The sequence below is a fragment of the Miscanthus floridulus genome, chromosome 2 (assembly GCF_019320115.1).
Source record: "Miscanthus floridulus cultivar M001 chromosome 2, ASM1932011v1, whole genome shotgun sequence".
In the NCBI taxonomy this organism is placed as follows: Eukaryota; Viridiplantae; Streptophyta; class Magnoliopsida; order Poales; family Poaceae; genus Miscanthus; species Miscanthus floridulus.
In genome coordinates this window covers 101,456,732-101,473,771 of record NC_089581.1, presented here as the reverse complement: position 1 = coordinate 101,473,771, position 17,040 = coordinate 101,456,732, and the positions used below count along the sequence as shown (strand labels likewise).

At 47.3% G+C, this 17,040-nt stretch overlaps 1 protein-coding gene across 1 annotated transcript in view; it reads left to right on the top strand.

Annotated features, from left to right (window-relative positions):
• Positions 1 to 1,897: 1,897 nt before the first annotated feature.
• Positions 1,898 to 17,040, top strand: part of LOC136536828 (uncharacterized) — a 69,799-nt gene continuing 54,656 nt past the window's right edge. Inside the window, exons 1-3 of the mRNA XM_066528990.1 lie at positions 1,898 to 2,146; positions 4,026 to 4,146; positions 5,692 to 5,713. Coding sequence (XP_066385087.1) covers positions 1,898 to 2,146; positions 4,026 to 4,146; positions 5,692 to 5,713 — 392 coding nt within the window. The remainder of the gene's footprint in view (positions 2,147 to 4,025; positions 4,147 to 5,691; positions 5,714 to 17,040) is intronic.

Here is a 17,040-nt window from a genome sequence, read left to right as displayed (position 1 = left end):
GAAGAAATTTTTGATTCTAAACTTGAGCACCTTACACCCTTATGGCAAGCCATACTTGGGTTATACTGCTCGGCTACGGTTCACGCTGCTCGGCTATGGTTCATGCTGCTCAGCTACGGTTCACGCTGCTCAGCAACTGCTCACAACTGCTCGACAACTCATCACGGTGGTCGAACCATGAGTTTGACTGCTCAGCTTTGTTTACATTTGCTCGTATAAGCTCAAGACGGCATTGCACAACAGGTACAAGGTGCTTGGGGACTAGATGTGGGGGGTACGACCCTGGATACCCATGGCAAACCACATGGGCTGCGCCCCCAGGGGCAGCTCAGCCCACAAGATGAAGCCTTGCAGGGCACGACTCTGCTGGGCACCTTCCGCAAGACACTAGAAAGATATCCTGAAGATACTACGAGATCTATTAGGATATGTATGATCCCAAGATTCATGTAATCTATTATTACTTTATGGTTATCTCTCAAATCTAACCGACTTGTAACCCTACCCCCCGGACTATATAAGGCGGGCAGGGACCCCCTCCAAACACACACAATATCATACGATAGCTAATACAAACCAATAGACCACAGGAGTAGGGTATTACGTCATACTGATAGCCTGAACCTATCTAACTCATGTGTCTCTGTTGTCTTCTTATTCTTGATCACACGCTTCTCTACCAATCAATCTACCTTCATCGGATACCCCTCAGAGGACTACCGATGATATTTTATTGATAGGAGTGCAGTGCCGGTATGTGCCCGACGCCTTGAGCACCATGTCCTTGATCTGAACCTAGAAATTGTCTCGTCAGTTGGCACTCCTAAATCTCATCTGATCTGATTCTATAGGCTCCAAAGAAGGCATGAAATGCTTAGAAGCTTCGAAGTCCCATAGAAATTTGCACAAATTAACAAATCGCAAGAGCTCGAATCCTGACAAGTCTGCACTGGATTCAAGCAAGTTCATCAATAGGTTACATTGAAGGGGGGATCTGCTAAATTCAGACTAGAACTCCACTTCCTAAGACCAAAATATTGTCCCAAGATGGTGAGAACCCACCTGAGTCGTAAGTGCCTTGATGGCATGTTCGTCGTGCTCAGTCGAGCCGAGCCGAGCCGTAGCCATGAGCGAGAAGGGGAGGCCGGCAAGGATGTTGTGGAGGTGTTGGAGGAGCACAGGATGGGCATCGGTGCACCCTGGCCGGTCCTCCTTCGGCGAGTCTGTGGCCACCCACCGATGCGCCTTGGCCGGCCACTCCCTAGGCGCCCATGCTCTATGGTGAAGAAGAGGTAGTGGTGTGTGGTGAAGAAGAAGGCTGGCGTGTAGGGTCCACCTATAAGAGGGGCAAAATGGACATTTCAAGATCCTATTAGCCACCGTCTCCCAAGAAGTTAACGGTAGTGGCATGTAAGAGTGAAAAAAATTAGAGCAATGGCTCCCGTGACATTGTAATTTTTTGTGGCTTATAGGAATTGAGAACTTTTATATTGGCTCACATGGAATTCTCTCGAGAATTATCTATTCTCTTACAACTAAAAAGAACAAAGCATGGACACTTTTTGGTGCGACATTTGTTTTGGGTCTACCTCTTCCCCCGTGTGATCCCACGCGCTCATCACCTCCCTCTTTCACCCGTCTGTGCGGTGGACCTAGCTCTACGCTCCCTCGCGCGCATGTTATTCCTGTCCCCCTCTCCCACATGTGTGACTTGCGGACTCCTCCTCTCATCTCCCACACGGATGAACCCTATCCCTCAATCACGTCGAGCTCGCCGGAACCCGCCCAACCCGAGCTCAATTCTGCTCGGGTCTCGGCCGATTCGGCGGCTCCTCACTAGCATGATCCAGGGCAGTGTCCCCCCGTAGATGCTAGCCTGATTGGGTCCCCATGGTTGATGGGTTCACCTAGGTCCAGCAATGGCAGACACGATGAGTACATCAGGATCCCAGAGGAGGTGGAGGTGGTGTCCAAGGGGGAGGGGGATGCCGCAGCGGCCATCAAGGCGGCTGCGATGGTGGAGTGCCCGAGGGTGCTACGGTGCTGCGTGATCCAGTGGTGGGCCAAGGTCACCATGCTCAGGATCATCCTTGCTGGGGCTAGAGCTATTGCGGTCATCTTCCTTGACCCGCTCCTTATCAAGAAGGTGCGTGTTCTCGCCCCATCCCTCCTCCCTCCCCTCCGCCACCGCCTCCTTTGAGGGGGTTGCATGCATCACGGATCGTGTGGAAATTGCTCACGAACAGGAGATCTTTCCTATCACTTCTAAGTTCTGCTCCTGCTGTGTTCATCGAATCATCGGTTGCGATGCAGTTTCGATTTGTGTAGGAATGCTAGGATATTTGTTGATATTTTTGTTTGTTTGTGGTAGAAACATTTTTCCTTTCTTGGTTTGTGTTGTTATATGTTTTTTTTGTTGCTAGCTCATGAGAATAGGTGACATGACAAATTTTCATTTTGCCAATATTACCAGCAAAAGGATGAGGTTGTCAAGAGTTTTAGGATCTCAATCTAAAGCATAGCTTAGAATAGAATACCAATATATTTTGTTGAGATATTAGTTTTAAAGATTACTGGGACCATATAGGATGTCATTGTTTAAAGAACACATTTAGCATTATTCCCAACTGCAATACATGAGAAGTTGAAATGCTTTGCCAATTCTTGAAGTTTTGGCATCAGCCAATGCCTCTCAATGGTATTTAGTGGCCCAATATGTGGGGTCTGCAGGCATGGTGCTCTAGACCTCCAGTAGTGTATGTGCTTTCATTAAAAGGTGGATAGGTAGGAATAGTCTCACAACCAACCGATTCTTGATTTTTTGGATGTTATAAGATGCGGTACAGATTTCCAGTGAACCTTATTGTGACGGGCATCATGGTTACAATTTTTTTGGTGGCCTTCCTAATTAAACAAACCCACTTTGGTTGAGAAAATCGTATTCGCAACAAGCAACTTCACATGGAAGTGATACCTGGAACAAGTATAGCTTGTGCTACCATTCTGACTCTAGACCCACTTGAGTGGTCTTCCTTGGAAGCAAACTCTGTTGTGAAAGCTATTCCCCAGAGTTGGTAGAAATAGTTTTCCATTTTCTATCCATGCTCCTGTTATCATAGTTAACTTCAGGAGGAATACTCCACAAGTCTTTTTTGGCAATATGTTTTCGTTGGATGTTGATGTAGTTGGTGATAAATTACACTTTGCTAGCTTATTTTTATTGTAGTGTTCAAGGATTTTAATATATTAATTATGACACAGAATATTAATTGATCTCTTTGGAAGTCAATTTTTTTGGGTGTCTACATTAGATGAGGGTGTCATGTGAATTTGTAGAGTAGACTTGAAATTGTCATAGTGTGCTATGACTCTTGGAAAACAAAAAATCTTGCCCCAATGAGCCATAACATTCTGTTAATTCTAATCATTGCCTGTGATTGGCCTTTATATCTAAGATATGAACTAATGCTCCTTCTGTGCTTGCACTGCAATGTAAATTGACTGGAATGGACTGGTAATGCTATTAGTTGTGATATTTCTGGTTATAAAAAGGATTGAAATTGTTTTCAAATTAATGTTTACAACTCTACCTACAATTACTAACTAAACTTTATTATCCCTTCCAAAGGTTTACAATATTAAGTTAGATCAGACACTTATGTACAATAAAGTCAATAGCACATGCAAGGAGCAGTTGTAATTAGAGGTCATGTGCCTGTGGACGCTACTTGTTTGCGTCACTTCAAAGTAAATTATATGAGAGAGTTCTCCCGGGAAGTTGATGATCATTCGTGTTATGCTGACATCTTCATTTCTGCTGATCAGAGAGCTTACAGTTCCATTCTGTTGAATTGAGTGAATAAGCTGGTTGCATCATCTATTTATCGGCACCAATTTAGTGTGACCACCTTATAGTCCACTTGAATAGATGTGTTGGCTTTCTTTAATAACTTTTGATGCCCCAGATTTCCCTAGATTGCGTTCTTAGTTTCTTGCTGACCTTGATTTCCATGTTGTCATTGTAGGTTGTTGCAACTATTCTTTACTGGGAATCAACAATTTTCAGCAGACCAGCTATTGCTCTAATATGTTTTGGCGCAATTGCCTTATTCCTAAGTGTTTTGTTACCTTCTTCGCTGTTCATGTGTCTTGTGGGGATGACTTTATGATATTGTCGAGGACCAATATTAGGGTACCCGAAGAGGAGCTAACAACCGTCGAACGCTGACTCATCCGCACAATCAAGAGCGTGACTACACCGCTTACCGGGTTACTCCTCATCCGACCACTAGGACCATGGGCCCCGAGCCAAGCTGACTCCGCCTTGCCCGACGTCTGGGGGTTGGCTCTGCCTTGCCCGATGTCCGAGGGTAGACTCTGCATCGCCCGACATCCGAGGGCAGACTCTGCCTCGCTCGACATCCAGGGGCTGGCTCCGCCTCGCCCGATGTCCGAGGGTAGGCTCTATCTCGCTCGATGTCCGGGGGCTAGATTCGCCTCACCTAACATCCGAGGGTTGGCTCCGTCTTGCCCGATGTCTGAGGGCAAACTCTGTCTTGCTCGATGTCTGAGGGTAGACTCCACCTCGCCTGACGTCCGAGGATAGGCTCTGTATTGCTCGATGTCCGAGGGCTAGCTCTGCCTCTCTCGATGTCTGAGGGCACACTCCGCCTCGCCCAACGTTCGAGGGTAGGCTCCGCCTCACCTGACGTTCGGGACTTCTCCGCCTCGCCCAATGTCTGCGTGCTGCTCCTTCATAACTATGCGCGTAGATAAGGCAGGACACTCAAGTCAACCACAATACCGAGGACCATACCCTATGTGCCTATAGGAAAGTACCATTAGGATATGACAAGATAGGCACTTTAAAGTCCTTTCGGACATGTCAGAGCCCAAACAGTGTTGTTGGTGCCAACATTTGTCTTATAGTGTTGTGGGTGCCGCCGTTTGCCCTCGCGCATGGATCCTAATGAAAGAATATGACAACCACTATGGTCTAGAAGGAGACTCACATCCTCTACAGTGATGGACGTGTGGTCACTATGCTGTCCGCTCCCCATAGGGTTATGGATCAACACCCTGGTTCATTGCGTGGCTCGCTAGGGCGGGATGAGATGTGACCACTTGCCGATCAAGCCAGAGCATGGCATCATCAGCGGATAGACACCCAACATGGAGCTATTCCTGGCACCATCTACCGTGTCAGTAGGGCTCGCTCAGAGGAAAAGGAAGACCCGACACCTTTGAAGGACCTTCTTTGCCTCTGTTTTTTCTTCTTTTTCCATCTATAATCCATGCTTCCCCTTGGTCTATAAAAGGGAAGGCAGGGCACCCCACTAAGGGGATGGATCAATAGAACACACCATGCATCACATAACACACAACTGAGCAGCAATAAAGCTCTTAGCATCCTTTTGACCTTTCCATCGGAGACTTGGGACCTATCCTTCTCTTTCCTGTTTGTAACCCCTACTATGAACCTTTTAGTGCTAATAACATGAGCAGCAGCCACAAACTGGACATAGGGACATTCTGCCCAAACCAGCATACACCTTGTGTCTTTTAGCACACCATCTGGGTCCAACGTGTAATAATACAAATTTACTCGTTGGTGTTTACTCGAAACACCGGCAGTTAGCGCGCCAGGTAGGGGACCTTTGTGTATTTTGACATTAACATTAGGCCATGGAGGGCTAGACACAATATCAGCTGGGTCCCAAGAGCACACATGCGCTTTGAGGACCTAGACTTCATCGTCACGGTGGGAGGAGGGTTGGCGTTGGCTCACGCTGCCATCCAACCTTTCCCTTCCATCGGCCTCGACTTTGGGAGGCTTGAGCGCCAGCTCGGCGTCTCCCTAGGACCCCAGCCATCCAGGGAAGACCCACACCACCTTGCTTTCTCTGACGCCAATGTCATGGCATGGCTCACTGGAGGGGAACCACTCTCTTAGAACACTACATACAAAGCGTCCCGACAGTGCTTCCGTTCGGTCTCTGCAACACTGCGGTGACCATTAGCCACCTTGTGGCCCCACGCATGGTTCCACCTCCCACGAACAACAAATTCGTGGGGGTGATCGAACATGTTGTGGAATCCTTCCATGACCTCCTGGCCGAGGAGCCAGAAACACCCACTGGCTCTGACTCTAGCAGGGGCAGCCATCACCCCTCTCGCGAATGCGTCATGATGGGTACCCCTGAGGGACACGTCAAAAGCATCCACAAGGGGGAGGCTACCCCAACAAAAGACCTCAACGATGAAGCCGAGAGGGAGACAGTGGCTCCGCCATGCATGTCGGTGGAGCAGTTAAAAGCCCAACACCGAGAGATCGAGGAAGCATGGCTCTAGCTTGAGCAGGAATGCGCAGAGGTCGATCAGGAAATCGAGCGCCACAGAGATGGTGGGCGCGCACGTGCCATGGCCCACGATGTGAACCAAAGGATCATCTCCAACGATGAAGCCATTCCTCGCTTCGCCCGTGCGAGCCAGAACATCGCCGCCGCGGTGGCCTTGCTCCATGGCCTTTTAGAGGCCACGATGCCCGAGGATCGTCGGGCCCACCACAAGATTCACATGCTGCTCGAGCGTATGGTGGCGTAGCAGGCCAAAATCTCATTGTCTTGGCGATGCGATCTCGATGCCAACCAGCGCACACCCTTGAAGCACCCCAGTAGGGACACATCGATCCACCAGGAGCCATAAGGAAGCAGACAGCGCACCATGGTACTAGTGCGTTAGCGTCTTGACCACTACCATGACGCACGCAACACCCTCGACGCCCATAGACATGCCTACGATGACCCGAGAGAGGGAGCCAGACATGGCTATCACCCTCAACATGGCGGATGCTACGATAGTGGCGAGGACCGAAGCCCAAGCCCTTGCTTGCCGAGGCCTCAGGCCTTCAACCGTCACGTCCTCAATGTTGCTTTCCCGCTGAGGTACCAACCACCAACCAATATCTTGAAGTACTCTAGGGAAACATACCCCGGGTTATGGCTCAAAGACTATCGGCTTGCCTGCTAAGCCGGTGGTGCAGATAATGACGACTTCATTATCTGCAACCTTCCACTATTCTTGGCCAATTCGGCACGAGCGTGGTTGGAACACCTATCGTCCAATAGAATCTAGAGTTGGGCAAACCTGAGGGAGATCTTTGTGGGGAACTACGAGGGAACATACAAGCGGCCTGGGAACCCATGGGACCTCAAGAACTACCGATAGAAGGCTAGTGAAACACTCTATGGTACATCTGGTGCTTCTCCCGACAGTGCATCAAGCTTCCGAACGTCACCGACGCCGATGTTATAGGAGCTTTCCTGTCTAGGACCACCTACGAGTCTCTGGTTCATAAGCTAGGATGCAAGGGCCTGTGAACCACCAAGGAACTAGACATTGCCACCAGCCACGCCTCTAGAGAAGAAGCGGTCAGAGAGATCTTCGATCATCTCAAAGGCAAGGCAAGGCAGGACGAGGACGCCGGCGAGGGCGCCTCCAATCATTCCACCAAAAGGAAGAATAAGAAGCAACTGCGCGAGGGCTCGCTCATGGCCGCCACGGACCACATGGGTGGTCGAAAGCCCACGGAGGGCACTCTGAACCATTTTGAAAAATTACTTGAGGGGCCATGCCCAATGTAACACCTCTAGTGTTACGAGCTCGTTTAGCTCCAAGATTTAGGCCTAAGAATTTTTTTTGAAACAGGTTTCTCGGATTTTTTATTTAAAGCATGATGTGATAAGTGAATCATGTGTGACTTAGTTTTGTGGACTCAAATAAACACCCAAGTTAAATTACTCAGTGCATGAAGATATTTAGGAATGTCGAACGAAAATTCTAGACAATACATAGCGAACAGTTTGTTCTATTAGATTAAGCATGAAAATCAACTTTTATAAATAAAATAAAATTCATTAATAAATAGAATGATATATATATAGCTTTTGAATCTAATTTAAATTCGAGCTTTGTTGAAAATCTCCTTGTGCCTAGATGTTACTAATTGTCTAAAGTAGTAAACCGATAGAAATATCTATAGGTATATATATACATATACTCACGTGTTTATTTTGAGAAGCATGCTCAGTTGAAAAGCCTTGGTCTAGTGATATGTTTTTACATATAGACTCATTTTAGTCCCTATGATAAGTTGGTAACATACCCATGATAGCTGCCCGTTTGGCCGCCTCATAAATCTAATGTGATTGGCGTGAAAGCATATAACAGACGAGAGATAGCGCAGCGGCTTCATTTACTTTTCCCTGGCGCAGCGTATAGCGTATTCACCTTGCTTTACAATTATGCACTGACCCGTCTTCCGTCGTGGCTCTACACCCTGGCGTGTCTATTTGCCTGCACCATTGTCTTTCTCTCCCTCGCTAGCATCGTGTCTAAATTTTAATGGGAGCACATGGCTCAGTCATGCCAACGCCCCGCTAAGTGGCACCGTCCAACTGATAGCGTCATCGCATCACCCTGTAGCACCATCAATGCCTCGCCTCGGTTGTCTGACTCTACTAGTCCTTGCCTGCCTCTGCTGTCTGCCTGGCTAGTGAGCAAAACTCCAAGTCACCGAGTTCCCTCGCCTCTGTCTTGTCTCTGCTGCCTCTGTCTACCTCTGCTTCTCTGCTCCCCTTTTTCTTTCTACCAAGCAAGCAGTCCGGAGCATTACCACTAGAGCAAGGCACGCACACGAACAACGTAGCATCCTTGTCGTGTATGCCATGCCTCCTGCCATCCATCGCCGGTCCCTCGCGAGCATGCGCGCGAGGCCCGTGGTATCGCACGTCATCTACTGCTCCACGGTGCTGCCTCCTAAGCGCTTTCCCCGCTGTCGCAGTCGCGGCCTATGCACGCCGTGCGCGTGGCCGGCCGCTGCTAGCACCAACGCTCTTCCTCTTCTCCCTGCATCGCGCGCCGCTCCTTCTATGCCTACGCATCGGTGCCCCCACCGCTACCAAGGCGCATTGCGAGAGCGCGCAAGCCTACAGTGCTACCATCCCTGCTCCTCTATAGCTCCATAGTGCACCCGAGACGCCTCACCACCCATCACGCCCTCGCACTATAGGTTGCCGCCTTTCTGCGCTCCTTGTGACTCCACTTCACGGCCACTTCCTTTGCCCGACGATATGTGCGTGAGCGCGCCTAGGCCCATACTACCACGCCACTCCACCTCCAGTGCCCGCTGCCACCACATAGCTCAGGAAATTACAATCCAATTCCATCCACCTGTGGCTCACTAGGGAAGTTACCTAGCTGCACCACTAACATCAAGCAGCAGGCGTGCACCATAAGAGGCGAAGTTGGAGTTTCCCCGTCGCCGATCATTTTTCTGGTTGGAGCTCTGGTCCGTTAAGGGGTAAGTTCCAATCATTGGGATTAGCTCAAATCCTTACACCTGTTGACTTCTCTAGACGTCACAATGCCGATGCTTCCCTAGGTTTGGTCAGTGACACCTCCATTGATGAAGTGACGCGGTGGTGCCAGGCCAGAGCACGTGGAGCCGGTCGGCTCACCCATGGCTGGCTCTGCTCGGTCTTCCTCTGCCTCAACTAGCACCCTGTGTGTATCCATGGTAACTCCCTGATGCTTCCCGACCTTTCATTGGTGTATCTATAGTCCTAGTTCACCGGAGCACATGCGCCACCGCTGGTGAACCGCACCGACATGGGCAGTCATGCCCTGCCCACCGTCGGGTGGCCTAGCCCCCTCGGGTTGCTCTCCACAGCCACGTTGTAGCCATGCGAGGGCTCGCGCGCCTCGTCGCTTGCCCCGCACCGCTGGCGAGCCCCCCGGCCGAAACCAGTGCCGGTCGGCCATGGCCTCCTACACTGCTCTACTCTAGAGTCACTTGGGGACCATGGTTTGTAAATATAAACAAATATAGGGTGCTAGGTGAAGAACAGATGACTAATTTGAATAGTGAGCTAGATCATAGGTTTATTAGTTAAAAAGCTAGGGTCCTTTTTGCAAAATCAACGATGCGCCCTGGGCTTTCCCTCCTAGGCCGGCCTGCTCCCACGCGTCCATGTAGGCTGGCTTGCTAGGACACTCGCGCCCCGCCCCCGCGCCTAGACCGCACATCTGCATGGGCTGTCCGCGCCGTTCCGCCGTCGCTGGGCCACGCCTAGCCAGCAGGCCACACGCGTGTCTGCGGGCCAAAACCGAGCCGCGTAGGCCCTTTTCTTTTTGTGTTTATTTTTGTTTTGTTGATTCAGTGTTATTCAAAGATTGAAAATAAGTCATAGAAAAATCATAAAATTATGAAACCAATTTTGTTAGGCTCCTAAAATCATGATCTATCTAATAGTGTATTTTGTTTGCATAGGTTCGGTATATTTTTTAGGATTGCTCTAATTATTTTAACATGCTTAATATTGTTAAAAAGGTATGGACGCTCAGAAGACTTGTTACTCTCTTGTCATGGGTTTCGGCTCTTTCTAGACCGACTGTCAGGGTGGTTTTTGGGTTAGGAGGTCCTTACACCGCACTGAGTCTGGAACTCAGGGGCGGGGGCTTGGAGTCCCAGTTTGGACGGGGACCTGGATCCCATGACAGGAAGGTAGTGGGTTGGTCCTGCTTGTGCCTGGGGTATAAGCGGGGCATGTGTTTTTGGGGTACCCAGCTAGGGGCATTGATTCATGAATCGTTGGGTGATCTGGTATGGCTTGTCTACGGCCTAGCACCGTAGTAAGAACTAAAAGATGGAAGATGAAAAAAGGAAATATGATTGCTTACCACCTGCTTGAAAGTAGCACATGTGCTTACATAGAATGGTTAGTTAATGAACTAATGCACTGCTGATAAAAATCAAATATGAGGACACACTTTTATTAATGCTCCTGCAGATGCAATAAACCCACAAGCTAGATAGCCTTGCATATCCTTGGAGTCTTTTCTTTCCTCCTATTGGGTAAGTTTTGCTGAGTACAATTGAATACTCAGGGTTTTATTTCCCCCTGTTGCAGGTGACAGGTGGATGCTAGAGCTGACCCTTGTGTGTGGATTCCTTTTGGTGGGCTCAGAGAGGATTTCCTTTATGCTGCGATCATAGTTTTTATTTATAACTCTCACTAAATGTTTTATAAATGAAAGTTTATAATCTGTTGTCATAGTTTACATATCAATGCTTCATCATGTCATGAATAGATAATTATTTCCGCTGTAATTCTGATCACATGTTTATGTTCTGCCGTTACATTAATTTTTTCATACCTCTGATAATATGATTACATTCTGCTATTATCAGGGGCGGATCTACAGGGTATGCCAGGTATGCACTGGCATACCTTGTAGGTCTATCATGTATAGAGTATATATACATGTATATTTATTTGTAGTAAAATAGAAAAACTTGCAAAATAACTAACTGAGGCTGCGCCGTGCGGCGTGAGGCCTTTTCACTTTCAAGGCCCATGACCTCACCTAGTGACATGGCCTATACCAACAACAGGCCAGCCTACGGCCACACGACGTCACTTGGAAGGACCCCACACGACGGGACTTTATGGTAGGAGTCCATCGATCCAATGCTGTTGGGTCTCAGATCACCGCCGTCTTCGATCAACGAAGCAGTACACGCGGTCAGGCGAGGCTACGAGGACACGATGTCACCACTAATCATGATTAAGATGGTCAGACTGAGGATCCGCCCCAGCTACTTCGCTGCTGCTATCGAGGTATTCCATCTCTGCTTTTGTCTCTTCTCTTTTATTTTATGTAAAAACATAAACGCCTATTGATATTGCTAGGCAACGGCAATTGTTGATAGGGTATTTTCTACAATGATTTAGTGAAAGCAAAATTAAGAATTTGTTAAGAGGCATTTTTAAATGAATAAAGATAATATAATCGAAACATTCACATCCCTTAGAAAACAGTTTAAAAAGTCAGATAAGTAGTATGATAAGTCTCTTACATACTCTCTTTTATGTTTATATTTGGGACTGTTAATATGACGTTTGAACTATTTATATTAAAATTTATGTCTTTCAGTTTCATACTTATCATGTAATTTAGTGTGTGTATATCAAATTACGTTTAATTTTACAATTATTACCGAATTATATATGAAAATTTTTGGACGGCATACCCTGAGTTCAAATCCTGGATCCACCACTGGCCATTATAATAATAAATATTATACTTTGATATTGTATTAAAAGTGATATAAGAAATGGTTAAGAATGATGTAAGCTTTATTCTCTCATTTGTGATCCCGATGGAAAAATATGGATTTTTGGGTTCTCCCCTAGGGTGTGCCTAGCGGAACTGCATAATTTGGGGTTCTCCCTTGAGTACTTAGTGTCTAATGGAAGATGAGTACTCCTAGGAAGCATTAGATTAGGTGGTTCTCACACAGGGGGTATCAGAGCGTAAATCAGGAAATAAAGCTTCAAAACCTTTTCTAAAATAAAATTTGACAACAAATTCTTTTCAAAGAATAAGATGTTTTTATGCGAAGTTATATAAGTAGCCCTATTACTATGGTTATGTACCTAGGATAGATGACACTCTGCTAACTTAGGTAGGCTTAATCAAGTTTTATGTAGGTACATTGACTCGAGCATAGTCCGATAGTATCGACTAGCTACAGAGAGAGAACGATGTGCCAAAAAAATCTAAGAACGGTTGCCCTATATGTTGGCGACAGTGAAAGGACGCATAGGGCGTGCATTCATGCATATCCTATTTGTGCGTTATAGTGCCATATTGCTTGCAGATACGCCCTCCATAGGTGCCACGCGTGTCGTATTGTGCACTACTAACTCGTTCCTGTTAGGAGTTAATTCTGCACTATGGCTTCATGCTCTGCGTTCGCCCATGGTTCATGCCGATCATGACCCATGTCTCCTTGTACTCTTTTCTATGCTGTTGTCGGACACTTACCCTGCAGTAGTACTAGTCAGTAATGGCCTCGGACATCGCTAGCCTCGAACACGCATAATTTTGGTTGATTCATTCGTAGTGATCCCATGCAAGAACCCTGGTGGACCACGCCAGGACCACTGAACGCTCCACCTTTATAAGCAGAGCTTGACTTAGCCATTGGTTCCACCACTCGACGCACTTTAGCTCGCTTAGCTTTTCTTTTGAGCAAGCCTTTCGCTCAGTCTTTCCTCACCACCACCGCTAGGGATGGCAGGAGCTTGGGTTAGTAGTTACTGCCTGAACATTGAGGGTTTTCCCATAATCCTGTAGGCCACCCAACAAAAGCTTAGAGTCAAAGATCATCCTGAGTATGAGGGCCGTGAGTATGAGAATCATGACACTAAGCGGTGTGAGGTTACCATTTTTATTGGGAAGAGTGAAGAGTTCCCAGACCTCACCGAAGCCTAGAATGTGACCGCAACCGGGTTTTGCTTCGTCGACACCTACCAGGTTGTGGCCCACAAAGCCTTGCGGTACCATTGCTAGATCTATGAAGAGCCCATTGCCCGTACCCCCATGAGGTTCTTTCCACCTTTGGACAAGAATCAGCGGGCATGGAGGGCTCGCGTGGAGGCTTTGCAAGGGCGTGATGCGCAAGAGGACAGTCCAACCATGGTGCACTTGACCACGTACCTGCTTGCTCTGGATGAGCAGTATGATCGACAAGCCTTGGAGCTAAGGACGTGCCTTCATCGAGCCAAGGAAGCCAAGGTCTTCTCTAGGATGCTCTAGGTGCAGCTCGCTGAAGTGCATGCCAGTGCGGTAGCCGCTGAAAGTTGGGAGACTACCATATTGGAAGCTCTAAAGGAGGCCGAAGATCGGCATGCCCATTAGTTGGGAGAAGCCTATCTTGTTACAAGGGCCAAGCGGAGGACGTTGGTTGTGGAATGGCAGGATTCCTCAATCTTAGAGGTAATCCCTGTCCACCCGCCAGAAAGGAGAACCAGTGTTGCAGTGCCGCCAGCACCTCCACCCTTGGAAGTGTTAGAAGTAGAACCCTTGGTTCCTCTCACTCAGCCATTGCCAAGAGAAGAGGCAAATCCATAGCCAGGGCGGTAGAAGAATCCACCGAGCCCAAGAATGAAGATGCATGGTCCCGAGTAGATTAGTTGCCTTGGGATGTTGTACCCGTAGTAGTAGTGCTTTTTGTCGCTATTCTTTGGTATTGTACTCTTGTCATTGTATTCTATCCATAGTATTGAGATCGTCCGACCATAGGGAATGATGTGTCATGATTGGGAGACTGGATGTATGTATGATGTACCCGTATAAGACCGTTGTAATGTGCATTTTATTTATTTCGCTGTGTTTATTGCGTCCATCTACCCTTAAGATCGTGAGACATGCTTAGAGTTTCCGAGGATGATATTCAGAGGGTTACAAGAGAAGTTACCATTTAGATACCAGCAAACCAGCCATGATTCTAGAACACAGGACACTGTATCGACTAATTGTGGATGTCCCAATAGAACACTTGAATTTCTTTAAATCAAATCCACCGTTGGATTGGAATTGTCCCTTGTTGTGAAGGGAACCCTTGTTGTTTGAATCTTCCATTGCAATACTCCTCTTATTCTGTGGTCTATGATCCCACCACCTTCATGGCATGTAAGTTGGTAATAGTTGTTTGGTTAATAGCTTATGGTGCCATGACGAAATTGAGGGCTCCCTGTGGAACAACTACCACATGGTGACACTGCTCGGCATGCGCTGGTATCAAGGTTATTGAACAAGTACCTTTACCAAGTTACACTACCATATCGCTTTTGCTACAAAATATTCTCCTTGAAAATATTCAGGTGTTCAAATGGGAAATCCACAACAGGTTGATGCAAAAGTGTTCTCTCAAGGTAAACAAGAGGAGGTGGTTTTGGAGGAAGCGTGTATGTCGTGCTCTCAGTTCATACAGAGGTTGGTACATATGGTGCGTAAGGAAGGGAAAGAAAAAGAAGAGTAGTAGGGAAAAGTTAGTCATGGATAGTCAGGAGTGATAGTAAAAGCCTAAGTGGATGTCATGTCCTAAGCCTTGTGTTTAGTTGACCACGCTACGCATGCTGGGTCATTTCGCTACGTGTCCTACGAACGCTGTCTATATCGGGCCCTTAGCTCCCTGTTCTCACGTGGTCGTGACATCGTGCCGCACTCACCGTCCTTGTGCACTGTGCGTTTCTCTTTTCCCCAGCATCCAGTCGGCTCTCGACCCCCACGCCATCGTCCCCATACCAGACCCCTCCCATCTCTCTCTTTTTCTCCTTTTGGGGACACGGCCGCCCACAAGCCTGCCTCGTCGAGTAGACCCTCTCTCCTTTCCTCCCATTATCCTCTGCCCGCTTGCACATGGAGCGCACCATGGATGGCTCTATCCCCAATGCATGAACCATCTGTGTATGCCATTCATGCCGCCTCCACTTCTAGTGTGTTGCGCCTTACCTCCGTTTGCCACTATAAGATACCCTTGGTCCTCGCTCTTCTTCTTCATCCCCATTCCCCTCACATTCGGAATGGAGCTATGAGATCCAGTCATCATTCGAGGAACTAGGTTCGTCAGTCTAAGGTGATGGTGTAATTTGAGAAGAAGAAGGCTTTGGTTTTCGAAGAAGTTCAAGTTTCCTTTGGATAGTTTGGTTTTAGGGTTCACGATGTTTGACTTCTCAGTCGACTATTTTTGGATCTATTGGACCTACGCCATGATTTGGATAATCATCTTCCTACTGTTTCTCCATTATCCTCATCTATCTTGACTTTTGGATTAAGCTTTGGTTGTATTAGGTTGCTCTTAACCATGTATCTCTAAATCTCCGTGTGGTTTAGTATTCAAAGTCATGTAATCTTTCGTGTAATCCTTAATCTATGAAATATAATCATGTTTCCCCTCTTCTGGTTCTTGCTTCAAAACTCAGGACGAGATTCTTTTTAGGGGGGTTGGTTGTAACGCCTCTGGTGTTACGAGCTCGTTTAGCACCAAGATTTAGGCCTAAGAATTTTTTTCGAAACAGGTTTCTCAGATTTTTTATTTAAAACATACTTGATGTGACAAGTGAATCTAGTGTGACTTAGTTTTTTGAACTCAAATAAACACCCAAGTTAGATTACTCAGTGCGTAAAGATATTTAGGAATGTTGAATGACAATTCTAGACAATAGATAGCGAACGGTTTGTTCTATTAGATTAAGCATAAAAAGCAACTTTTATAAATAAAATAAAATCCATTAATAAATAGAATGATATATATATAGCTTTTGAATCTAATTTAAATTTGAGCTTTGTTGAAAATCTCCTTGTGCCTAGATGTTGCTAATTGTCTAAAGTAGTAAACCGATAGAAATATCTATAGGTATATATATATACATATACTCACGTGTTTATTTTGAGAAGCACGCTCAGTTGAAAAGCCTTGGCCTAGTGACATGTATTTACGTATAGACTCGTTTTAGTCCCTATGATAAGTTGGTAACGTACCTACGATAGCTGCCGTCTGGCCGCCTCATAAATTTAACATGATTGGTGTGAAAGCACGTAACAAATGAGAGATAGCGTAGCAGCTTCATTTACTTTTCCCTGGTGCGGTGTACAGCGTACTCGCCTTGCTTTGCAATTATGCGCCGCCCCGTCTCCCATCGTGGCTCTGCACCATGGTGTGTCTGTTTGCCTGCGCCGTTGTCTTTCTCTACCTCGCTAGCGTCGTGTCTGAATTTTAATGGGAGCACATGGCTCTATCGTGCCCATGCCCCGCTAATCGCCATCATCCAACTGACAGCGTCATCACATCACCCTACAGTACCATCAATGCCTCGCCTCGGTTGTTTGCCTCTGCTAGTCCTTGTCTGCCTCTACTGTCTGCCTAGCTGGCGAGCAAAACTCCATGTCACCGAGTTCCCACACCTTTGTCCTATCTCTACTGCCTTTGTCTACCTCTGCTTCTCTGCTCCCCTTTTTCTTTCTACCAGGCATGCAGTCCGGAGCCTTACCACCAGACCAAGGCATGCACATGAACAACGCCTCTACATGCCGTGCGCTTGGCCGGGCACTGCTAGCACAAACGCCACTCCTCTTCTCCCCACGTCACGCACCGCTCCTTCTGTGCCCGCGTACCAGCGCCCCCACCAC